This window comes from Pleurodeles waltl, chromosome 11 (genome assembly GCF_031143425.1).
Source record: "Pleurodeles waltl isolate 20211129_DDA chromosome 11, aPleWal1.hap1.20221129, whole genome shotgun sequence".
NCBI lineage: Eukaryota > Metazoa > Chordata > Amphibia > Caudata > Salamandridae > Pleurodeles > Pleurodeles waltl.
In genome coordinates, this window is record NC_090450.1 from 348878341 (window position 1) to 348904012 (window position 25672).

The window sequence follows — 25672 nt, forward strand, 5'->3', positions numbered from 1 at the left end:
GGTAGATGGAGCTTGGGTAAAGTCATTGGTGATGACTTGTGTCCTTTCCTTGGCGTCCTGCTCAACCTCTAGACACTGGTCTGAAGGTGACCAGTGGAGGTTTGTTTTTGAAGGTATTGTGGTCTGAATAGCTGGTAAGAAGAGGAGGAAACAGGATATGTGTCTTGTTGAAAGCCTTCCCTGTATGATGGAAAGTCTAGCCTACTGGCACTTTCGAAAGGGCTGCTTTCTGAATTGAAGAGCCCCTAGTGACTTTTCTGTATCTGCATAAGTCTTTATCGCTTGCAGGTCGTCATCTATATGTTTGCCAAACAGGGTCTCCCCATCAAATGGGAGATCCAGGATCTTATTTTGGGACCTCCAGCCTGAACGAAGTTGCCCGAAGCCAACCCTGTCTCCTAAGAACAGCAGCTCCTTGCAAACTGGCGAAAGGCCATAGTGGCGATATCCATCGCACAGTCAATTAACTCTGTTGAAGTTTGCTCTCCTTCCTGCAGTATTTTCTTTGCCTCTGCTTTGGCGTCCTCTGGTAGTTGGTCTACGTGTGGGGCGATGTCTGGCCATAGCTGCCTATAATACCTGCCTAAGACAGCCAAGGAATCGGACGCCCTGACTGTTAGAGCTGACAATGATGAAAAACGCTTACCAATGTTGTCAAGTCATCTACCCTCTTTGTCCGGGGGTGCGGTCATTGGCATGGAGGGAATTTTTGATCTTCACTGGGCTACCTGAGTGACTACAGAGTCTGGTCTAGGGTGTCCAGTTAGACATGTCCTCTGGAGCTTTGTATTTTTGATCCAGACGTGAAAGGACAGTGGTAACCGTGGCTGGATTTCTCACCACTTTAAGGCACTCATACCAAATATAATCGACTATGGGCATCGACCGTATGCCTCTTTGGAAGGACTCCTTAAAGTCATAAAGAAAGCAGTCCATCTGCTTCATGGGCATAGGAAGTGCAAACATTTTTGCAGCTCTTTCCAACAAATTATGGAATCCCCCAATATCCTCTGGTGGGGAATCAACTGGCAGAGGAGAAGATGGTGTGGGTATGAGATAATCATCTCATTTGGTGTTGTCTTGGAGCTGTCCTTCCTCTCTGTCATCAGAAGCTGTTGGGTCTTGAAGGAGGTCTGTCAGAGTTGGGCAGTGGTAAAGGTCTGTGTACTGGCGTAGGAGGTGGAGCCACTTGTGACCTTGCCAGCGTAGTTACCTGGTGGAAATCTTTTCCTATAATACGCAAGCATGAGTAGAAGGTCAGATATGAGTGACCTGGGCACAGGAACCATGCCTTTGTGATAGAATTACTGGTCCTAAGCAGTATAGTATGCTTGTGGATCATAAACTTGTGCTTCATGTTCATCTTCTTCCTCCTGGCATTTAACTTGCAATTCAGATGGGCTGTGTGCCACACCAAAAGACCCTTCTTCATCAGAATCGTTCTCTTAAAGCAAGTGTGCATGTATAAGAGCTGTTTATTTTGCTTGGAGAGTTGTGAGATGGTGACAGAACGTACCCTGCTTCTGTCTTTTCATTTCTTCTCTCGTAGATGGCACGTCGACGGTGTTGTTGACGAGGTAGTCGACAATGTAAGTAGAAGTAGCATAGTAGAAACTATGGGCTCCGTCGATGAGGAAGCTGCCAACGGTTTTCCTGTTGACGACGGTAGAGTGGTCATAGACGGTGAAGACAGAGCGATCTTCAATGTCAACAGTCTCATTGAGGACCCCATCGATGATTGTCTTGTTGTCATAAAACTCGAGGCTGTACATAAAGTGGAGCTAGTGCTTGTGGTAGCCATCAAAGCTACCGTAAATCTTTGTCGTTGACGATGAAGCTCTTGTCGACGGTGTGATTCTCGTAGATATTTTGTCAGGAGGTGGTACAGATGAAGGCTTTTTAAAAGAATTCTGAACCATCAGTGGTAGTGTAGGGGGTTCAGATGAAGCCTTTTTAGTCTTTCTGGAGAGGAAGGAAGTCCCTTTGAGTCCTTATGCTTTGGAGATGAATGACTGAGGAGAACATGAAGGACTGTGGCCTTTATAAGACCCATGAGTGGTCTTTTTTGAGGCCTTCTTGGGCTGCTCACTGGAAGAACAGGGAATGAGGCGACCTTTCCCTCTTTTGTGACCTTCTAGAGGATGTGGATGAATCCTCACTGTCAGAGCTGGACACAGACTCTTTTCTTGATTGCAGCTTCTGGAGCCAAATCAGCAGCATCCTTTCTCTGTCCTTTAAGGTTTTATTAGAAAAGATCCAACATACCTTGCAGTCATTAGCTGAGTGTTTTGGATAAAGACAATAGATGCAATTCTTATGTGGATCCTCTATGTGGACCGTCTTCTTGCAACAGGTCTTACAGGCTCTGAAGAGACTCCTTTTTTTCCTTGTCCGACATGAATGGTGAAGAAAAATCAGATAAAACACCAATAAAAATATTTTGTTTACTAGAGACAACTGTTGAAGTAGAGAAATTTTGGGAAAAATTGCCAGAAATAACTGAAAAGGTGTGACTGAGCAGAACTTAATGAAGACTCCCCAGCACGATGTGTGGCAGAAAATCTGAGGTACTGGAGCTTCTTGCAGCAGTGTTCTAGAGGGCAAAGCAGCCTGATTGGCTAAAATCTATCTTTGGTCTCTTTTTTAAATTGACTAGGATATGTTACTAAAGTGAAGCGGATATGGCCTTCATGCACTATACTTAACATTGAATTGCTATGATAAGGTACCGGGGACTCCTCGCAACGGCTGGGAATGATTCTAGCATGTGAATCTATGAAACTTCTAATACTGGAGTAAATCCCTCTTTTTGTATTGTCACCCCTAGGTTTTTCGACTCAGAGTGCACCGAGGTCTGCTAACCAGATCTCAGTGCCCTGACCCCAAAACGAGTATGTTACATTGGCGATACCCGACTGGCATAGGCTAACTTACTTGCAAGTTCCTAGCATACACTGCCCAAAGTACCCAGAGAGGGAAAATTGAAAAATCCCTCCCAGGACCTGCAACACTGGTTTGCCACCCTGAGGATGACAAAGGTAAAGTCTCCAGGTCTTCCACTGCAGATTGGAAGGGCAGCTTCAAACTGTTAACTGGACATTGCCATTTAAAAGCCACGACAAAGTCCATTATCCCACTGAAACATATGTAAGTCATCCCTATGGCAGGCAGGCCTACAAAGTCCTCAGACAGGGTGCAGCATATTTCATGGGTGGAAAAAAAAACCACAAAACTGTATTTTGTACTGTGGAAAGACTTGGTTGTCCCTAAGGTGAGTGCAGGGTTACACGCTGACTCCTTCAGCAGTCCTAACTCTTGAACAGTGCGACCAAAGTTGCTACTCCAAGGTATCAAACAATCTGTTCCATTAAGCCCCTGACTTACTTCTGAAGTAGAAATTAATGCAACAAGTTACAGTGCACAACTTTTAAGAGTTGCCATTTTGTTGCCTTAAAGCCCCTATGCCCTTAATGGTTGCATATGGAGCTGGAAATAGATACAGCTTTCTGTTGTCCTGGGGGGAGATGTGCTAATGACTCCCAGGAAAAGAGACAAGACAATAGGGGCCTGCACTAGTGAGAGGTGTTACCTCTCTCCTGCAGGAAGCCACACAGGTGTTGGTCCAAAAGGCGATCCTCAAAGCTGAAGCCACCTTTGAAGGACAAATAGGGAACACCTGGAAGGGGGGCATCCCCATTGTTTGGGCGGACTAGCTTGCGTCCGGGAAGGAGAGGGGAAACCTGTTGTCAAACCAGTTTTCCAGGTGTTAGTAGCCTCCTTGGTAGCTACACAGCTGGGTTAAGCTAGAGTGCTCTGGATACAAGACAGGGGTTCTTTCATTTTAGGAGTGGGTAAAATGGTGCATCCTGGGATAACCAGATGATCACTTCCTGGGAAATGTGACATCAGGAGTGAGGGAACATGGTAGCCCATTGACTACCAACTACATCCTATACAGAGGGCATTTTCTGTACATAAATAGGGTACTCCTGGTACCAAGAACTCCGATTTTGACTGGATTGGAAGGGCAGAAGAAGGACTGCCCTGCTGCACCTAATTCCAAGCAAACAGGGGCTGCCACTGACATGGACTACACCTGCTGGCTAGCAAAGAAGAGGGACTGTGCCTCCTAGAGGCCTTCTTGCAGCCCAGTATAGCACTTCTCGCCTCCAGGCGCTTACTGTGAGAGGCATTGATGCCTTCCATTTCCTAGTGATGGACTTCTTTGCCAGTAGTAATGCCAGTTCCATAAATTTTGTAGGCACTTTATTTTCCTTGGATCGAGTATCTAGAAGACGGTCCTTGTTCTTCCGAATAAGAAGATTTTTTCAGCTCTGAAGATGATTTTTTTTTCGGGCCCGAAAATACAGCCCGTTGTTTCTGCCCTGAAGCAGGACGTCGAAGCGTCGACTCCGAAGAGTGAGGACGCCGACTCGGTTCGGAAGTTGAGCTTTTAATGGACTTGCTCGATCACTCTAAGTCGCTATTACCCACTGAGCATTCTAATTCGATAATGACTACCTGCAAGTAATTAGTCAGAAGCAGGTGATCTCACAGTATGTACACTTCGACAAACCTCCCTCAACCTGTGAAAAGAAAGATAAGCCCTGTGTAAAATACAGAACTTAGTATACCTGAAACAGGCATTTCCGAATGCTTTGCTCAGATATTTGAGGGCCCTCTGCCATTCTTTATCAATGAACGCTCGGCCAGCTAAGTCTTTGCAATGGTCTTTTAGGGGCTGCAGTGATGTGTCTACACATTTCATCATAGCCTTGTAAAGCAAGGACATCCTGCGACCCCCACCTGTAGTGATATTTGTATTTTGACCACTGACTTCGTGTCGCACCACTTTGTACTTGGCTTAGCTGTCCCCGTCACATTAGAGGTCACCAGTTACAGACTCCATTTTGTAATCAGCTTAGCCTTAGCTTCACTGCCACATTAAAGGTGCGAGTAATTTTCCGCACATAACGCGTTATGCAATGTGTTTTCTATTCTGCATGTGCTTTTTCTCACCAAAGAGCTAGGAAATAAGGTGGAGGAGTCAGTTAGCAAGACAAGGATGTACTAGACTGATGATTATGGTACAGCAGGGAACGGTTTAGTTTTGGGAAAGACACCTCTGGATTTTGGCCAAGTTCTGACTTGTTTCTTTCCTAAAATAGCCAGCATTTTTTAATACTTATTGCGCAGCGGGTTTTTTTTTTCCCAGAAAGCTCCTTCCCCATTTGTTTAAAATATATAAGAGACCCAGGTCGATAGTGGGTGGTTCAGAGACCTCAATCAGGATTTTAGACGTCAATTGCCTGATATATTTCCCATGAGGGTAGAGTTCTCTCTTTCTTATTGCAGTCAAACAGGGTCATGGGCTTGCTGGCAGGAGAAAGATGAAGCACCAGACAGGCCCTACCGTGATGCATTTTTTAAAATTATTTGCCTTGCATTGTGTATGAATATGGAAAATGTCACTTACCCAGTGTACATCCCTTTGTGGCGCGTAGTGCTGCAGATTCACATGCTATGCATTATTCCGCCACCTAGTGTTAGGCTCGGAGTGTTACAAGCTGTTTTTCTTTGAAGAAGTTTTTTCAGAGTCACAGGATCGAGTGACTCCTCCTCTCGGTCATACTGCGCATGGGCATCGACTCAGTTTTTTAGATTGTTTTCCCACAAAAACATATGTTTGGTACTCTTGGATGCCATTTTCAGTCTCCTGGCTCTCTGATCACGCAGGGTCTTTTTGGATCGAAAAGATCGACAGGCCTCGCAATCCTCTTCTTTGTGATGGGGGAAAGACACAGATTACATACAAGGTGTTGGTCTGTGTATTGAAATTTCACGTGGCATTGGGGATAAAATCAAAATGGAGTCTGCTCCATCAGGCTTCGACGTGGTAGGCCTGAACAGGCCCGAGTCGGGCAAAATTTAGGTTTAAACGCAATCGAAACAATACAGACAGTGAAAGAAGTTTTCTAAAGTTTACGATTCGAAATCTCAGAGCGAGAGGAAACATGTCCGAACCAGACAGCGGAAAGAAAACAATCTAACAATGGAGTCAATGCCCATGCGCAGTATGACCGAGAGGAGGAATAACTCGATCCTGTGACTCCGAAAAGACCTCTTAGGAAAAAAACATCTTGTAACACTCTGATCCCAACACTAGATGCCAGAATAATGCATAGCATGTGTATCTGCAGCTACACATGCCATCGAACATATACATATGTGAATATAAGTGTTTGTACCCATGCATGTATATATTTTCTGTTTATAGATCGAAGATTCTTTGTACATGGTCTTACTTCATTTTTGCACATTTTGAAGGTACACTTTTGGCTATATGGCTTTCCTTCACGAGCCTTGCAAAAAGATATAATAAATGTCTTCTTCAGATTAAGAGGTGCATTCCAGAGAATCTTTTAGACTCCTTTCTGTTTGTGCAGGTTGGCTCAGTCAGAAGTAAAGCAAAACACCACCCACAGAGTAGATTGCCTGAATCAGTGGATGCATCGTGGCCTCCATAGAGCCTGGTACCACAACTGTTGGTTACCAAATCGAGATTCTGATGACTGAATGTGCAGTTTTGTTTAAGCCGTCTTCTTATGGATTCATCTAAGGATGACAAGTCTTCACCATCCTCATATTCCAGGAGGTTTTCAATGGCTCCTATGCTTGCAGATAGTGAGTTACAGAACTTATCAAACTGAACAGAAAAAGAGGTACTATCCTAAATATTTATTTTTTCAAAGGATGGAATGATTAGTTGTGAACATCTGTCTGCATTGGGTGCTCTGTCCTGAGAGTATCTTTCGAGGTTTATTTGTAGGTAGTCTGGGGCCTAAGCCCTTCTTGGACTTATGTGTAAAGTGTAGTGTAGTATAGAGCATCTGCTTTTCTGTGTGGTCATCCCAGAGTTTTTGCTGTTTGCGGGACACTATTATTTTGCTGGCTTTAAGACTTCGTTCACTTTACCCCTGTTAACCAGTTGAAAAGTGCCTTTGCTCTCCCTTTTAACATGGTCTAATTGGAATATTCCTATTTGGCATATTTAACTTGACTCTAAGCCCCTAGTATATGGTACAAAGTGTAACCAGGGTCTGGAAGTTAATGGCTTCAGGACTACCAGTGTAGCCTGGCAATATCAGTGCAAAATTTCTCAAAGAAACCCTTTTGACACGTCACTACCACATTTTTATAGATCAATTAGTCACCCCTATGTAGGCCTCGAAGCACACAAGGCACGGTGTATGGTTTTTTAAAATAGGACACACAGAAATGTAATGTTAAAATGTTGTTACAGTGACTGGCACTTAAAACTATTTTTCACTGTGGCAGGTTTAGCTTGTCCCATGTAGAAAACCAGAGTACAGATTGAACTCCTAATTCTGTATCTTAGGAATGGGAAAAACTAGAAAAATAATTAGACAAATATATTTAATTATTATTAAATGCCCATTTCAATGGTGAAGTTGGATTTTTACTGACTTTTAAGGAAGTTCCTTGAGGCTAATTCACGTTTACACTCCAACTTCTCCCAACTATTGATTAGCATTTCAATAGGTGCAAATGAGGTGTGAAATCAGTCCCTGGACCTATAAATTATGTTGCTGTGATTCGCAGGTTGACCTGAATGGGTAGAGGACTCCTCTGAATCTCACAGAATACGCAGAATAGGGGCTGTGAGCATATATTTATTTTACATTACAGTGTTAAATTCTACTGGATTGTCAAATTCTGCTTGACAGGTCTGCTAGGGTTTACATATAGCACTTGGGGTACACTTGAAAGGAAAGAAACAGAATGCCAAGACAATTATTGTGTACTGTCTGGCTGCTGGAAAACTGAGTCTGTCCTACAAGACAATTCTCACTGATTTGAGTGAAGTTAGAGTTATACGTGAAAGGACACCAGGATTACCATAATACACCCCTCATACAACCCCAGGCCCTCAGAGTCCAAGGTGAGAATGGCCAAAGACTTTCACCATCTTGTAAAATGTCCAAAGTTGGAAAGGTGTGCCACGGGAACTTCAATCCCATTGGGTATGGCATATCAAGGAGTCATTCCCACCCACTAGCTTGTGCCAGACATAAATGTGGCATCTCCAGTCACCAACTTCTGAACACTCCCAGCCTCGAGGTAGGACAGAAGAGGATAGGATCTGTTGTCTGTGACCTGAGAGGAGCCCTGAAGGACTTGATCTCCTCCCTCTAGTGCTCAGGACAAAAAGTGGACTCCAGCGGTCCTAAGGCTGACCTCCTGTTGAAGCTACAGGGATACAACAATCTATAATAGGCCTTTCCTGCACCTGCCCAACTGATCAGTGGCAATTGAACTTGCACTGGACCCTGCTGTTGGCCACTGCCTAACAACTTGTGAGTTTCTAAGTGCCTCCCTTGAAGGCTTTGGAGTGCTTTATAAATGCCTCCCTTGAAGGCCTGGTTGGTGGGAGGGGGGCTTTAGATGTGTACTGCTGTGGTGAATTAGTACCTCAAGGACTAAGTCAAAAGGTAACATTTTTTAAAAGACAGACCTGGTTGGTGTATCAGACCCACATTCCATCAATGTCAGCCTCATATTGAACCTAGGTCCTGGTCTATTGTGACCCTTGATTATCATTGGCACTTTGTGCTTCATGGCGCTATTTCTCCTTAAGACTTACAAAATAAAACAAAAACAAAAAAAACATATCTCCAGCTGCCGTTAATGGATTTTTAAAAAATCTTTGTTTAGTAAATGTTACTCTATCTTTCTTACTTGGGTTGTGATTTTAATTGTTTTGTATTTCAACTTTATTACGGGTTTGATCCAGCGTATGTATTTTACACATTGTCCTAAGTTAAACCCCTCTGCTATGTTCCATGGCTACCAGGGGGTTGAACTCAGATTAATTTAGAGACTTTGAGAGTTCACATCCAACAAGGGCTGTCACTGTTCCTTGAGGTAGGAAGTCACCCATCCCAAATAATTCAATTCCTTACACATAGAACACTGAAAGTAGATCTTCTGGCCTCTAAAAGCCTGTGAAGTGGTTCTAAAGCTAGAGATATATGACCACATAGATTTGTGTGTATGAGCTGTCTTGCTGCAATGTTCTGAAATTATTTGTATCCAATGCATAACCAAACATGGGACCCTTAGTGGACAGACTGTTTGCATAATCCAGATGAGAGATGACAATGGAGTCAGCCACCTGGATTTTCTTTGGAAACCCCAGTTTTAGGAAGATACATTGTAATATCAGCATGGTATGAAAGGCACTGTTTATCATTTGGTTTAGTTGCTGGGCTATGGAGAGTAAACAGCTCATGGAAACCCATAGTTCACTCCTATTGAGACAGTCGGAAGTGCTTTAAAATCTTGGAATTCACATTAGGCAAGATGTTTTTTTTTTTTTTTAAGTCAAATCTCTTCCAAGGTTGGTTTTTGGTATGAAGTCCAGGTTGTCCGAGATCGGTGCGCTTCCACTAGCCACATTTCAGATTTTTTTTTTTTAAATATACATTAAGGTTGCAATGATATCTTTGTGTCCACCAGCAAATGACTCAGAGTCATCTTGTTTAGTACTATTAAGATTGCTAAGATTTCCCAGTTTCGTGATGATTTGGGCACTATGTTCTCTAAGATGATTATCTTTTAAAAGTTATTATTCTGTGTTAAGTTGAGCTTCACCTTAAAGCCAATGATACATTGGCAGTGGAAACTCATTTTGAGATCAATGGTCTTCCGAGAATTGGTCAGCTTACCTAATTAATTCAAATTTCTGAGCATGTTTCTTGTGGAAGCATCTTGGCAAGCAAAGTTTGTTATCATGCATTTCAGGTGTGCCTTACTGTCATCTTCAAGTTATACGACTTTTTATTTTTTTTGTGTGATAAGCTTAGGAATGTAAGTGTTCTGTCTCGTCACTACAGGATGACATTCAGTCCTCTTCATCAATTGCTCAGGATACAAAACCTCCAACCACGTTAAATGTCTTCACACCACTTTCCAAAGGAGCCTTAAAGTGGCTCAGACGTGTTCATTTCAGCTCTTAAGGTGTAATGTACCAAATGTCTACACCTCGTCAGTCTTACACCTTAAAAGGTTTTACAAGTCTTGCTATTGTCTATTACGTGATCGCCTAGTAAACAGGTTACAAACATCACGATCCTCTTTCCAAAACTAGAGAGAGTTCCTATATAGTGGATTTTCAATTTCCAACACCCCAGTCATGCTCATATGGCCTAGAAGCTCAGGCTACAAAGGTAAGTGCCTACAAAAGGGAATGTTATTCAGCAGTGATTCATCTAAAATTTGTCTACTTGGCATCTGAATTCTGTTCTGCAGCCCCTCTCTTGTTTTCACTTTTTGCTCCTAGTACCCAGTGTTTTCATGGATCACTGGTAAACTCCAAACCAGATGGCAGAAATATAAAATCAGAGATGGACTCTGTTTCAGGTGTGCATCAAATGGCTAACATCTTCCCAGAAACCCACGATGTACAGGGCACACATAACAGAGAAAAAACAATTTACTGTATTTGAAAGCTAATACTGGATGACAAAAGTACATAGTAAGTGTATCTGCAACAAACAACTCCAAAACTACTGTTATGAGTATTTGAACTAGTTCATGTTCTACAGTAAGCTAATAATACAACTATACAAATTAAAGAAAAAGTAAAAAAACATATAGCCTGAATACAAGGTGTGTAACAAACCGTTTATTATACCACTGTCCTTCATGCTTAGCTTCAAAAGATCTCGTCACTTACCCAGAACTCTTGTAGTTCAGATAGGTGGCAAACATTTTCTATCTTTTTGATTCGGTTGGCCGCTATATCCAAGGTTGTCAACTTACTCTAATGAAAACAAACAGAATATATATTTGTAAGCCAGGCAGTTATGTTAGGTTACAAGATATATAGTAACTCTTTGGCATTATGCTTATAAATTGTGCATTTTTAGGTTTGAAGTGATGGAGTGTGCACAATTTATAGCGAGATATTCCAAGCACAATACAACAAGAAAGGATTATGAGAGCATGTCTGTAGACTTGCTTCACAACTAGTTTAGAGAGGTATTCAGGCACGTTACATGCTAATTCATTATCTGGTATTGTTCATTTTGCGACCACAGGCCCCGGTCGAAAAAAATAAAAAATAAAGCTTCTACACAGAATACTTACATCCAGACACTTATTTGGATAGCTTCATATGTGAGTGGTCTAATAATAATGTTTGTAAAGCATATCTTTTTTAGAGAGATTGATTATAAGCAAGCAAATGTCAGAGTGTAAAATAAACATGCAGATAGAACCTTGCTGCTCAACTATACACATATATATCACACACATCCAGAAACAATTAAAGCAAACGTGTCGCAATAGGCAGCACCAGCAGTGAAGCTAACAAGCATTGGCAAAGCCAATAGGTCTCGTCTGTACAAGAGCTATTGGCTTTGGCAATGTGTTTTTACCATGTGGTACACCAGTGTGGCTGCTGTTCAGCATGGCTAAAAGTTAGTGGTGTAGAGTTTTGTAGAGTGGTGGGGGGGATTAGTGTCAGAGTGGAGCGGGTGAGTAGAATGTCGTAGAGTGGAGTGTTGTAGAGTGGAATGGGGAGCAGAGTGTCATGGAGGAGTAGAGTGTAGTGGAGTGGATTTCTTGGAGTAGTGTTTGAGTAGACTGAAGTTCAGTCGCAAAGAGTGTCATAAAGTGCAGCATCAGAGTGGAGTGTGGTGAAGTGGATGGAATAGGGTGGAGTGGATGGAGACACTGGGGTGTACTGGAGTAGAGCGGATGGATTGGATTGGGGAAAAGTGGGGTGTATTGGAAAGAGAGGATTAAGTGGACTGGAGTGGGTGGATTGGAGTGAGGTAGACTCAAATGGGGTGAGGGGGACTGGATTGGGGGGGCCTCAGATTGGATTGGGGTGGGTGAATTGGAGGGACAGGACTGGGGTGGAGTAGACTGGAGTGGGGTGGGGTGGATTAGACTGGACTTGCGTGGGGTAGACTGCAGTGGAGTGGGGTGGATTAGATTGCAGTTGAGTGGTTTGGAGTGAGTGGGGTGGATTTGAGTAGAGTGGGGTGGATTTGAGCAGAATGGGGTGGATTGATATTAGAAGAGAGTGGGGTGGACTGAATTGGCAAGAATTGAGAAGAAGGGATTGTACCTCTTGTTTGAGAAGAAGGTGTTCTGGGGAGATCTTGTGAGAGTGAGGTGGAATGTTTAGAGAAGTGGTAATGAGCTACAGACATTAACCATGTTGGATAATGGAAAGGACCCATTGGTCCGAACTGATGTTGAGCCATAGTGTATAAAAATGTTGAAGTCTTCTCCCGACAGGTGTGGAGTAGGGGGTGGAAAGTAGTCACTATTTAGATGTTGAAGCAAAGGTGTGGGTGGTGATGTTCGTGCCTCTACCTCAGGTGCTATTATTACCTCTATAGGTTCCTCTGTAGAAGCCTTAAAAGTATGAATTGCAAGGCTGTCTGGCCTGTGAGGTGGAGCCCTCTGTACTTCTCAGTTTGTAACCACCTCTGTATGTGGGGTGACGAAAAATACCTCTTTGAGGGGGGGGGGGGGTCTATAAAGCACCCATGGCTTTTGCGGGTCTGTTTTTTTTTTTTTTTTTTTTCAGCTGCTCAAGGGTGGAGTTCACTTGAGGGCCGAAAAGATGCTCCTTGTCAAAGGGCATATTGAATACCGCTTGTTGTACCTCGGGTTTAAAACCTGAGCCTCAAAGCTAGGCATGTTTTCGGACTAGGATGCTGGTGTTGATACTGCTTGCAGTCGTGTCCGTGGCATCTAGGGTACATCTGATTGAGTTATTACTGATTTTCTGTTCCTTTGTGACGATAAGTTGTCCCCTTTTTCGGTGCTCATCTGGGAGATACTGGAAGAGCTCCTCCATCTCATCCCATTCAGCTCGATCATACCTCGCAAGTAAAGCCTGTGAGCTGGCGATGTGGCAATGATTGGATGCCTGCGCAGCCACTCTTACCTGCGGAGTCAATCTTTTTGTTCTCCTTGTCTGGGGGAGAAGCGTTTCCTGTGGCCTGACTATTGTTCCGTTTACATGTAGAGGTAGCCAAAATAGAATCTGGCTGGACCTGTGATCTTATGTAAATTGGATCAGAAAGAGCAGCTTTGTATTTTTTGTCTACTCTAGGGGTGATAACCGTAGAGCGGACTGCTTCCTTAGTAATTGCGTCTGCCTGACGAAGCATGCCAGGGAACATGGGGAGAAACTGGATATCTATGTGTGTGGTCGTTAGGGTATCAAAAAGAAAGTCTTGCTCAATGGGGTTCCTATGTAGTTCAACATTGTGGAATGCAGCAGCTTGAGCTATTGCCAGCTGGTAGGAAGTGGCATCCTCTGACAGTGAGGGTCGTGCAGAGTATATATCCGGATCAGTGGAGATCATGGGATCAGAGTCATTTGTGTCCCATGGGTCTGGGTCCTGCTGTGTCACCCAAATCTCCCTCAGTGAATAAAGGGGAACCCTGTGGGGGTAAAGCACCTGCAGTAGGAGAGGCAGGTGAATAAGGAGGAGGGCACATGGCGGAGGAGAAGCAGGCGGGTGGAGCTGGTTAAGGTGTTTAAGAAGGAAGAGTAAAATGCCTGTGAATAGTGGTGGCAGCTTTGTCCTTAGTCTTTTTTGGAGGTAGTGAAGTATCCAGCGCCTCCTGAAAGGATCATTTCCTCTTGAAGGTGATGGAGGGGAGCAATAAAGCTACCTGCACCCTCCTGGATGTGGAGGCAGCGGTGACGAGTATCCATGGTCTCCAAAATGGGTTCAACAGGAGATGCTGTGGTCGAAGACTGACTAGTGTCTTTCGGTTCTGACCACGTCTAATTCCTGGTTTTCGACACCAAAGTTGTTGTTCGGCTCGGTGCCTAAGTGGCCGGTGCCAAAGGTCCGATGGAAGTAGCGATATCTCAGACCAAAGATGCCCAGGTCGATGCCGAAGACAATGTCTTGGCCTTGGGAATTTTTTATGCTAAGCCTGAGGGCGGTTCATCCAAGCCTGTTTTACGGAACCAACCATGACCTGGTGGCACTGGCAGTCCGGCGACCTTAGTAAAAGGCTTTTTGGAAGTCTTAGAGGGGTTAGGAGGGACCACGGTACTTACGAGTTGCGCCAATGTCACCTCGTAACTTTTGAAATCTGACTGAATATCGGAGTTGGACTCCTAGATGGAGAAGACCTCTTCCTGTTCTGGCTCATTTTGAGCGTGCTCCCCCCGAGGATGTCCAGAGTTTCTTACAGTCTTGTGCGCCATCTCTAGTCGACAAGCTCTTCAGTCTTGAAGGGTCTTTTTCGATTTGAAGGGTCTACAGGCGTCGCAAGTGGCTTCTTGATGGACAGGGGAGAGGCACAGGTTATACACCAGATGTTGGTCAGTGTTTTGGAATTTTGCGTGGCACTGGGGACAGAATTGAAACTGCATCCATTCCATCAGCGCAGCATAGTGTGCGGTGCCATTTGGTGAGGTAGGCCCAAACGGGTGAGGTCGCCCCAGAGGGCATGCGGTCGGTTCTCGGACCGACTGAGTGAGACAACGTGAGAATGTGAGAAAACGAAATCAAAAGCAATACAGTCGTTGGAGCAAAAGACAGAAAGAAGAGTTTTGAAACCGAAGCGAGGTAAAGACGGAGCGAAGAGACGCATTAACGTAGCATAGCAAGTGACAATTTTCCTGGGAAATAAATGTGCCTGCATCAAGTAGTTGTCAGACTTTAGCAAGCGCCAGTCTCTTTAATGTCAGTGGCATCTGTGTCCAAGGTGGGACCCAGTGTGGAATTAGTCAACAGTCACATTTCAAAGGAGTACGTATCTGAAAGCCAGCAAGTTTTGCCAAGGTTGTAAATGGCCAGTGCATACAGTTTCAATAAGCCTGAGTATTAGGGAGCTACATGGCTAGTGTTGTGTTCAGTCCTCTTATGTCAAGCCTGTCCGCCGCAATAGGCAGGTGAAGGCCCCTGCAGTGTTTGTTAACCCAGCAGATCGCAAAATGTGCTTGGGATGCTAGAAAGTATTTCTCTGGGTCAGGGAGTTGAGTAAGGTTTAAAGAAAAACTTGAGTTTTATAAAATAAATGAAATTGCCCAGAATAGCCTGTCATATAGACTGTTGAATTATTTTTCTTCACACAATTTTGGCCTTTTCATGTAAAACAGGAACATAAATGTAAGGAAATGCCTCCTTGGCATGGTTGCCCCCTGACTTTTTGCCTTTGCAAGTGTGCTGAGGCCTGCTAACCAGGCCCCAGCACCAGTGTTCTTTCCCTAACCTGTACTTTTGTATCCACAATTGGCAGACCCTGGCATCCAGATAAGTCCCTTGTAACTGGTACTTCTAGTACCAAGGGCCCTGATGCCAAGGAAGGTCTCTAAGGGCTGCAGCATGTATTATGCCACCCTAGAGACCCCTCACTCAGCACAGACACACTGCTTACCAGCTTGTGTGTGCTAGTGAGAACAAAATGAGTAAGTCGACATGGCACTCCCCTCAGGGTGCCATGCCAGCCTCTCACTGCCTATGCAGTATAGGTAAGACACCCCTCTAGCAGGCCTTACAGCCCTAAGGCAGGGTGCACTATACCATAGGTGAGGGTACCAGTGCATGAGCACTGTGCCCCTACAGTGTCTAAGCAAAACCTTAGACATTGTAAGTGCAGGGTAGCCATAAGAGTATATGGTCTGGGAGTCTGTTTTACACGAACTCCACAGCACCATAATGGCTACACTGAAAACTGAGAAGTTTGGTATCAAACTTCTCAGCACAATAAATGCACACTGATGCCAGTGTACATTTTATTGCAAAATACACCCCAGAGGGCACCTTAGAGGTGCCCCCTGAAACTTAACCGACTGTCTGTGTAGGCTGACTAGTTCCAGCAGCCTGCCACACTAGAGACATGTTGCTGGCCCCATGGGGAGAGTGCCTTTGTCACTCTGAGGCCAGTAACAAAGCCTGCACTGGGTGGAGATGCTAACACCTCCCCCAGGCAGGAGCTGTAACACCTGGCGGTGAGCCTCAAAGGCTCACCCCTTTGTCACAGCACCGCAGGACACTCCAGCTAGTGGAGTTGCCCGCCCCCTCCGGCCCCGGCCCCCACTTTTGGCGGCAAGGCCGGAGAAAATAATGAGAATAACAAGGAGGAGTCACTGGCCAGTCAGGACAGCCCCTAAGGTGTCCTGAGCTGAGGTGACTCTAACTTTTAGAAATCCTCCATCTTGCAGATGGAGGACTCCCCCAATAGGGATAGGAATGTGACCCCCTCCCCTTGGGAGGAGGCACAAAGAGGGTGTACCCACCCTCAAGGCTAGTAGCCATTGGCTACTAACCCCCCAGACCTAAACACGCCCTTAAATTTAGTATTTAAGGGCTCTCCCTGAACCTAGAAATTAGATTCCTGCAACAACAACAAGAAGGACTGCCTAGCTGAAAACCCCTGCAGAGGAAGACCAGAAGACCACAACTGCCTTGGCTCCAGAAACTCACCGGCCTGTCTCCTGCCTTCCAAAGAACTCTGCTCCAGCGACGCCTTCCAAAGGGACCAGCGACCTCTGAATCCTCTGAGGACTGCCCTGCTTCGACGACGACAAGAAACTCCTGAGGACAGCGGACCTGCTCCAAAAAGACTGCAACTTTATCCAAAGAAGCAGCTTTAAAGAACCCTGCAATCTCCCCGCAAGAAGCGTGAGACTTGCAACACTGCACCCGGCGACCCCGACTCGGCTGGTGGAGAACCAACACCTCAGGGAGGACCCCCGGACTACTCTACGACTGAGTACCAAAACCTGTCCCCCCTGAGCCCCCACAGCGCCGCCTGCAGAGGGAATCCCGAGGCTTCCCCTGACCGCGACTCTCAGAAACCTAAGTCCCGACGCCTGGAAAAGACCCTGCACCCGCAGCCCCCAGGACCTGAAGGACCAGACTTTCACTGCAGAAGTGACCCCCAGGAGTCCCTCTCCCTTGCCCAAGTGGAGGTTTCCCCGAGGAAGCCCCCCCTTGCCTGCCTGCAGCGCTGAAGAGATCCCTTGATCTCTCATTGACTTCCATTGCGAACCCGACGCTTGTTCTAACACTGCACCCGGCCGCCCCCGCGCCGCTGAGGGTGAAATTTCTGTGTGGGCTTGTGTCCCCCCCGGTGCCCTACAAAACCCCCCTGGTCTGCCCTCCGAAGACGCGGGTACTTACCTGCTGGCAGACTGGAACCGGGGCACCCCCTTCTCTCCATTGAAGCCTATGCGTTTTGGGCACCACTTTGAACTCTGCACCTGACCGGCCCTGAGCTGCTGGTGTGGTAACTTTGGGGTTGCTCTGAACCCCCAACGGTGGGCTACCTTGGACCAAAAACTGAACCCTGTAAGTGTCTTACTTACCTGGTAAAACTAACAAAAACTTACCTCCCCCAGGAACTGTGAAAATTGCACTAAGTGTCCACTTTTGAAATAGCTATTTGTGAATAACTTGAAAAGTATACATGCAATTGAAATGATTCAAAGTTCCTAATGTACTTACCTGCAATACCGTTCAAACAAGATATTACATGTTAAATTTGAACCTGTGGTTCTTAAAATAAACTAAGAAAAGATATTTTTCTATAACAAAACCTATTGGCTGGATTTGTCTCTGAGTGTGTGTACCTCATTTATTGTCTATGTGTATGTACAACAAATGCTTAACACTACTCCTTGGATAAGCCTACTGCTCGACCACACTACCACAAAAATAGAGCATTAGTATTATCTCTTTTTACCACTATTTTACCTCTAAGGGGAACCCTTGGACTCTGTGCATGCTATTCCTTACTTTGAAATAGCACATACAGAGCCAACTTCCTACAATAAAAAACAGGTCTTCTTTGGAAGAACGCTGTAGGATCCTGTACATAGATTATTCAGCACTTAGAATTATCAATGGAGATCCCCTGAAAGAAAAACAGAATAACATTTTATTCAAACAGTTCGTCTATTTATTTGCTGTCATTTCACATTAGGAAACATAAGAGAAAGTGTGCCCTTTCAAAGGCGCAAGCAGCTGTGCCTGTAAATTATGGCGACAGTTTCTATTCTGCAGTATTAAGAAAATAGTTCTGTCAAACACTTTGGGAACCTTGTCATTGATTTGAAGTTATATTAAATAGGTGCCATCACAGTTTGCACAAAGAGTAGGATAATTAACTTTTTTTAATCACATGCTACAAAAGCACTTTGCAATTCACTTCAAAAGATCCAATCTAATGCATTTCAACATCAAAAAACATTTCAGACTCTTACGTTGTTCTCCAGACCCTCAATGACTTCAATGCCATTGTTGCTCAGGTAGAGCTCCCGCAGATTGACCAGGTTCTGCAAGCCCTCTATCTTTGTAAGGCGATTACTCTGGAAGATAAGAATAATAATTTCTACACTAATGTTGTGACGTGTAATTGTGCTCAGATTGGTCATAGATATTCAAAAGGTGGAAAGAGCAAAGGGGGCAAGAAAGTTGACAAGAGAAAGGGAAACAAGGGGAAGAGAGAAATGGAAGCAGGGGGTGGGTGCACGACAGAGAGAGGTCTGTAGAGAAATGCATGGGGGGGGACAGAGAGAAGGGCAGAATGGAGAAGGAAAGAGGCAAGGGAAGTATATCATTAAGTTAGCAGAAAGAAACAGGCTCTTACCTGTATGCTGAGCACAGTTAAATTTGTTAATCCATCCATATTCTGGATCTGTGTGATCTTATTCTTGCCTAAAAATAGGCTTTCCAAGTTTTTAAGTGTCTCCAAATTTTCAATTACCTAAAAATAAAAACACTTGTAGTTAGATGATACAACAACAAACAAATAGTTTCTTACCAGTTCGTCAATATTGGAATCTTTCCTATATTCATGCTTGAGTCATTTAAAGTGGTTAGGTTGGGAATACCTGGTACATCGTTTGCTTAGTAGCACATTCAACTAATTTGTAGCAACCCAATCTTCAGCGAACAAGGTGGAAGTGTCAGCTCTCCTACTCGCCATATATGCCATAGCTCAGATTTCTAAGCACTCGTGGGAGAAGTGTTTGTAATGAATGAGCCTCTGACTGGAAGCAAAGAGAGCTGCATGTAAATATATGAAAGATCCTAACCTTGGGGAACTGGAGTCACAGGTAACTAATGTTTTCACTAACATTAGATCACTTATTTATTCACATGCTTGAATCAGAACAGTAAGCAATATATATATCCATCATAATACATAACAAAGGGGGAAATACGCTCACCTTTATTGAAACAGTTTCAGAAAACTGCCTGTTACACTGCTGCATCAGCTTCTGTGCCCATGTCCAGACAACAGTGCTTTCTAATTGCGTGCCTGCATTTTAGGTGGCTGTCCAGCAGATTTCTCACAAGGGCACACCAGTACATTTTGACACAGTCGTAGCCATACTCCTGGTGTGATGCACCCCCCACTCTCTGGGGTGGATGTTTGGTGGTAAATCCAGCCCTTGTATAATGTCAGACCTGCGCCCAGAGGTATCCATATTTGGTCATCTTCTGAGGCGGTGACCCCTCACCCCAACTCCCTCACCCCCCATTTGGCAACTTTGTTTGGTGCTTCATCTTCTCCAAATGCTTTGTGGATTTTGCCTGTTTGAACCCTCTCATTTTCGGGGAGTTGGGTTGGTCACATGTTTTGGTCTTTGCACCGGTGCATGTATCCGGTCCACTTGGTCGTGTAGCATCTTCTTGTGCCCTACCTTCTTGCTTCTCTCAGGACCTTAGCTGTTCTCGGGTAAAGGGGAATATGGGGGGAGGAGGGGGCAGAGGGTAGAGGGGGTTGTACTGAAGGGGGAAAAGGGGTGTAAGTCTTAGGTGTTCAAACTCAAGGTAATCAGGAGTCATGCAGCCAGGTAGTCTGTGGTTTGTTCCAGGTGACATACCTTTCTGTTTTGCAGCATTAAGAGGTCCTGTGATGCCTACAAGGGTATGATCTGGCCCTTGACAACCACGTCTGTCTGGCCCACTGCACGGCAATGAGAATGAGTGCCAACTCTGACTTGCCTGAATTTGTCTTGCACTCTTGGGATCGGGGTGGGGATTTATGGATATCGGTGGAAAGGAGTACGTAAATTTCCCTGATCAGTTTATCGACAGGGCATTCCCCTTCGACTGCCGGTGTGGGTATATGGACTTAGTCTTGATATTTTGCATTTTATGGGGTTGCAAATAGGTCCATGATTGGTATGCTCCCTCTCCTGAAGACGTTGTCAAATATTTCTTGGTTTCGTTCCCATTCGTGGGAGACACTTGCCTGTCTGTTTAGTCTGTCTGCTTCAATGTTCTTGTGTCCCGGGAGGTGTACTGCCAGCAGGGTTGTACCTGCTTGCATTGCCCATCTCCATATCTCCTGTGCTTGCTGTGAGAGTTGAAATGACTTGGTGCCCATGTTTCCTGAGGTAGAACATCACTGCTGCATTGTCTGTCCGGATCAACACAGTCTGTGCTTACACGCTCCCGGAATGCTTTTAGTGCCAGGAAGATCACCTTGAGTTCCGGCATGATTACATGCTTGACGTCACAGTCCCCTGAATTTTACGTTGTCCAATCATGCTTCCCACCCCTTGTGGAATGCGTCCATTGTTATAGTTACTGTGGGAGCTGTTAACCTGAAAGTTTTACTTATTGTTCTGTTGCTTGCGTTCCATCATTGTAAATCACTTTGTATTTTTGCAGAGACAACCATTAAATCTTCCCATGGCTTGTGACCATTTGTTGCTGAGCCATTTTTGTATGGGTTGCATGTGCAGTCTTGTTTGAGGTATGAGTGGGATGCAAGATGCCAGCATGCCCATTATTTTCATTCCTGTCTCTGGTGTCAGACTGATCCATGCTGTCTTTGAGTTCAAATTTACCCTTAGAAATACCTTCCCCCCACCCCAAGCAGATCGCACTTTGCACCTGGACAGGCCGGAAAATTAGCTTGTCAAAGCAGGCGTGCCACCTCCAGGCTAGTATCACCTGTAAGGTGGGCTAAGCAGAGGGGAACACCATTTTTCCAGAGGTAGCCATCTTTGAGAGGGCATACCTAGGTACTCTGTGACGGGGTATGCCTACTTCCCACAACAAAATTACCACAAAAGAGCATTTGGGGTGTCATTTGTGCCTCTGTAATTACTCTGGAGTTTGATTGGACTCTTTATACATTGTACATCTTTTTGGCCCACTACTTAAAGAGCCATCTTCGTAAACTCTCAAAGTGACCTGTTGGTGCTGCCTTGTACCTTTCCATATACTTATATGCCTTTCCTCCATAGGATAACATTACCGCCTCAGAAATTGCACTAATTGTGGATTTCTCAAATCCATAAAAATTAATCACTCAAAACGTACTTACCTTTTTCATGATGATCTTGGTGCCTAAAAGTATGTAAAGATAAGTGTTTGTTTTATAAATTGGCATGGATCTCCTTATTGAGTTGTTTTCACGTAATGGAATTTTCGTGTAGGAAAATAATGTTTTCTTTCACTTTGTGGAAGTCTTGCGTTAGTAATGTATTGTCTGTGCAAATATATGTGATACAAACCAATATAAATTTAACGTGCCTTATGTTTGAGGAATCCACTGCAGCATCAATTATGGCTGCTGAAGTAATTTCTCTCTCACTGAGGATTACTTTAGCAGTCTACTTTTTATTCTCTAGAATAAGATCAAGCAATGGTGCAATATCATACCAAATCAAGAGTTTATAAAATCTTGGAACTGCTACAGCTTTGGTTGCCTAATTAGAAGACGCTACAATTGTATTAGTCCTTCGGCCCAGATTGTTGTCTTATTTATTACCTGTCTGGGGGGACAGAGGATGGCGCAATAGGGTTCTTAGATCTCCGACGAGCAGCCAGAGATGTAACCGAGCCCAGCTTCGGATTGCCAGTCTGTCAGGGGCTGAATCTGGAGCGGTCTGCACTTTTCCTCCAGACATCATATTACAGATGGAACTGTAACAGGTGTCTGCATTAGCTACGGCCCTTCAGACCAGACTAAATCCAGGATTGGTATACATTTTCATAGACTCTGATGGCTGTTCCTTAAAAGTCATAAAGGAAACATTGCCTTTACAATGACTTCATTGGAGGGGTGACTTTCTGGGCATTCCTTTCCAATGAGGAATGACAATGGGATATATCTTCCAAAGGATTTGGTTGACTGGACAGGTTGTCTTCCTTTCAAATGATGAAGACGTCTACTTTATTTACACTTCCATCATCTCCCTGTGGAAGTTCCCCATGCTATACATTCACCTTGGAAATAATAGAATAAGCCATATTAGAACACTGGAACGTTGCCAGCTCCATTGAAAACAATGGAGTGCTGCGGGCTTTTACTGGCCGGTAAAAGCCCGCAGCGCCAACATTCCAATGTTCTCTTTGTTCACAGCCAGAGCTGTGAACAAAGCCTCATGGAGCCTTTAATGTAAAACACAGGTTAGGCAAATACTGTCACAGCTTGTCGTTGACCATGCTATTGTTGAGGTGGTAGTCCTGCTGTAGTAGATGGTGTGGTCGACTGTATCAATGTCAACAAGGTCTTGTTTGAGGTATTCTTTGATGGAGTGCTTTCTATGGTTTTTTTTTTCTCTCAGTAGAAGGTTGGTCATCATAAGAATTTAAAAAAAAAGTAACTTTTTTTGCGTATACAAAATTTCTTCTCTTCTGGGGTGTTTTCCAGCTCAAGATTTAGTTTTTAAGGAGGTGACTCAAAGTGTTGTGCAAAATAAATCCAATTCAGGAAACTGTGCAAGTCTCTTTTTCTGAGCTATCTTTGTGGAAGCGCTTGGTGGGCCACTCCCTTTATGAGAAGGGAAATTCTCTTTATTCTGTAGATATGACAATTTCCTCTCTCTGTCCTTCAGAGTATTTGAAGTAATATTTTTACAAATGTAAGTGTGAAGCCTTAGGAACAGGATAAAGACAAAAATAGTGAGAAGGAGGACTATTAGTGTAAACCTTCTGCTGAACTGGATTTGAAGAGAGATTTCTTCTCTTTGTCATCCATGGTGACAGTTGACCGGAAGGTAAATGGTCTACCTTTTATGAGAATGTCAAATGTTCTCAAAAACTACTCACAGTGCTGTAGAAGCTGAACAAAGGACTGGATCAGTATCAGGGAAGAGTCGACCCTTCCACCTCATTGGATGAATATTGGGTTGCTTCAAATGAGGTGGATATGCTAATACACAAAGACTGCTGCATCAGTACTATGGCCATTTTAGCACTTTTTACTGTATAGTTAAATGTACTGGGGATTGCCAGCAAGACGAAAGTGAATGATTTAATATTGGAGAAAGAGGGTTGTCACATTTTGTATGCTAAAAATCTGAGACACTGAATTCTCTGGGTCACCAAGCGGACTAGATAACCCCTTTCAAAGAAAATGTAAATGAGTCCAGGCACAACTTACAATGTTCCTTTCTACATATGGCCTAATAATGCATTTTATAAGCTAATTTTCAGTCATACAGGTTAATCAACATACATCGAGTTCAGCTTTTATTAGGGGATCTTGGTATTTGTAACAGTACCACTGAAACAATCATGTGCCTCGGTGCAGCCATGTCATTGTCCAAGTCTCTTCTTTCCCACAATGCTGTCCTTCAATCGACTACCTTTTTTTACCCTCACAGATGCTCTCTTAAAAATTTTCTTCTTATTTCCATAGCTTTTGCATGTTGCATTTAAATTCAATTTCCTTCTCTCTCTTCTTCTTTATCCACATTTTTCACATGCTCTAATTTCTGGCCTGTTTTTAGTTATTCACCTTAACAATTTTCAATTACCTGCAGCACTTTTTCATTACTTAATCCTCTATGTTTTCTTCTACTAAAAGCGCCCCTCTTTCGCCTTTCTCTCCCAATTCTATCTGAACTACTTCCTCCTTCTTATGCTTCATCTTCACACCGTCTTTTCTTCTGTCTCACCCAGTTCTTCACCCTACTTTTTTCTAATGCATAATTCTCATCTTTCTCAGCTATCGTCACTTCACCATCTGATTTTACATGTATTTGCCTATACAAGTTGTGTGTGATGTCCTCTACTTCTTTGCCCCATACATCCACTTTAGCCTTTATCTCCCATTCATTGGTTTTTATTTCCCATTCTCTCCTCGACATCTATTAGTTCAGGCAAGTTGTTGAACACACTCTATAATTTTCTACCTTAGTGAAGACTCCCCGTAATGATTTTTGTGTAGTCTCCTATAGTCTTTAGCCTGCCTATGTGTAGATGCATCAAAAGCCAGAGATTGTGACACTTACATTGAAGGCATGGACAAAGAATTATGATCTGGGACAATCTCAGTTTAATCAGGGGTACCGTTAGCACATTAGCTTGTATTTCCCTTTCTTTTGTATTCATCTCTTGCTCAGCTTTTCCTATAAATTATTTTTCTTGTTGATGCTCTCTATTCCGGAGTATTTTCTTGGTGCTTACCCGGACACGGTTTGACCCTAGCTCCAACATCTGTATCTGCTGGAGGTGGCTCACATTCTCGATCTTGCTGATCTTGTTATTGACAAGAAACAGTTTCTTCAGCCTGGTGAGTTGTTGCAGTCCCTCTATTTGTCTTAGGAGATTAAAGGAAAAGTCCAAGATCCTGAAGGAGAAAGAGAAAATGGAGAGAAGATAAAGAAAGAGTCAGCGGGGCATAATCAGCTCAAAGGCTTTATATATTTTGCCTTATATGACTCTTAGAAGACTCCTATGTTGTGAATTTGCTTACATGTACGACACCGGGTCATATAAGTAATTATTTGTTCTGCAACAAACGATTAACACATGTACATTTAAGTTTATTATGGTGCAACAATTTGAGATACATTTATCATATATTCTGACGGTATGCTTCCAGGTCATTATTCATTTGAAACGTATAGTGATTTTAGGCTTTATCATGATTTTTGTCTCACATACTCTTTCCTACAGTGACATCATGAGTCACTGGGTTGATTTTCCCCAAAATCAACAGCTTGGATAATAGAAACTGGCTGTTTAGTGCCCTCTTGACGTAGAAGCAGAACTCATTTGTAAACGGACAGCAGAGAAGTTCTTCATGGGACTGTGCTATGGCCATGGTATTGCAACAAAGCAAGTGTGGATGTGAAAATGCCAAATTTACAACATCTGAGTTCATGCTTTTGTGTAAGCAGCAGGTACTGAAGGTTTTTATCATATTTCATGTGAAAATTGGCAACGCATGAATTTTTGCACTTTGTTTCTAGATTCGTAACTACCAAGGGTGACAATATTAGCTGCTTGAAGGGAAAGTGCCCCTTTTTGACATGGTCACCCCCACGTTTTAGCTGGTAATTGATGCAATTTGGGCTGAAAGTGCACTGGGTTCCTGCTACTAGGTCCCCAGCGCCAGATCGCTTTCCCTATAACTGTGCAATTTTTCTCCAATTGGCCATACTTATGGCACTCCTGTAAGCCCCTAGTAAAAGGTACCCCTCGTACCTAGGCCATGGGTGTAGAAAGCTGGCTGTTTATATGATATATCAAAACTAGATAAGCCATGTTAACAGTCCCGGGGTTCCCTTAACAGTTGACAGGTGCTGGCTCTAGCAATCCCAGTGTGCTCTTTTTAGGGGCTAGTCTGGTCAAGCACCCCTAGGCTTATCATAGAGGAGTGTCAGACATCAGCAAATTCA

General features: G+C 43.9%; 1 protein-coding gene across 1 annotated transcript in view; it reads right to left on the reverse strand.

Moving 5' to 3' along the window:
• Window positions 1-25672, reverse strand: part of PPP1R7 (protein phosphatase 1 regulatory subunit 7) — a 150500-nt gene that overhangs the window by 51773 nt on the left and 73055 nt on the right. Inside the window, exons 6-9 of the mRNA XM_069213646.1 lie at window positions 24456-24618; window positions 18667-18783; window positions 18281-18385; window positions 10760-10846 (exon numbers count right to left, since the gene is read on the reverse strand). Coding sequence (XP_069069747.1) covers window positions 10760-10846; window positions 18281-18385; window positions 18667-18783; window positions 24456-24618 — 472 coding nt within the window. The remainder of the gene's footprint in view (window positions 1-10759; window positions 10847-18280; window positions 18386-18666; window positions 18784-24455; window positions 24619-25672) is intronic.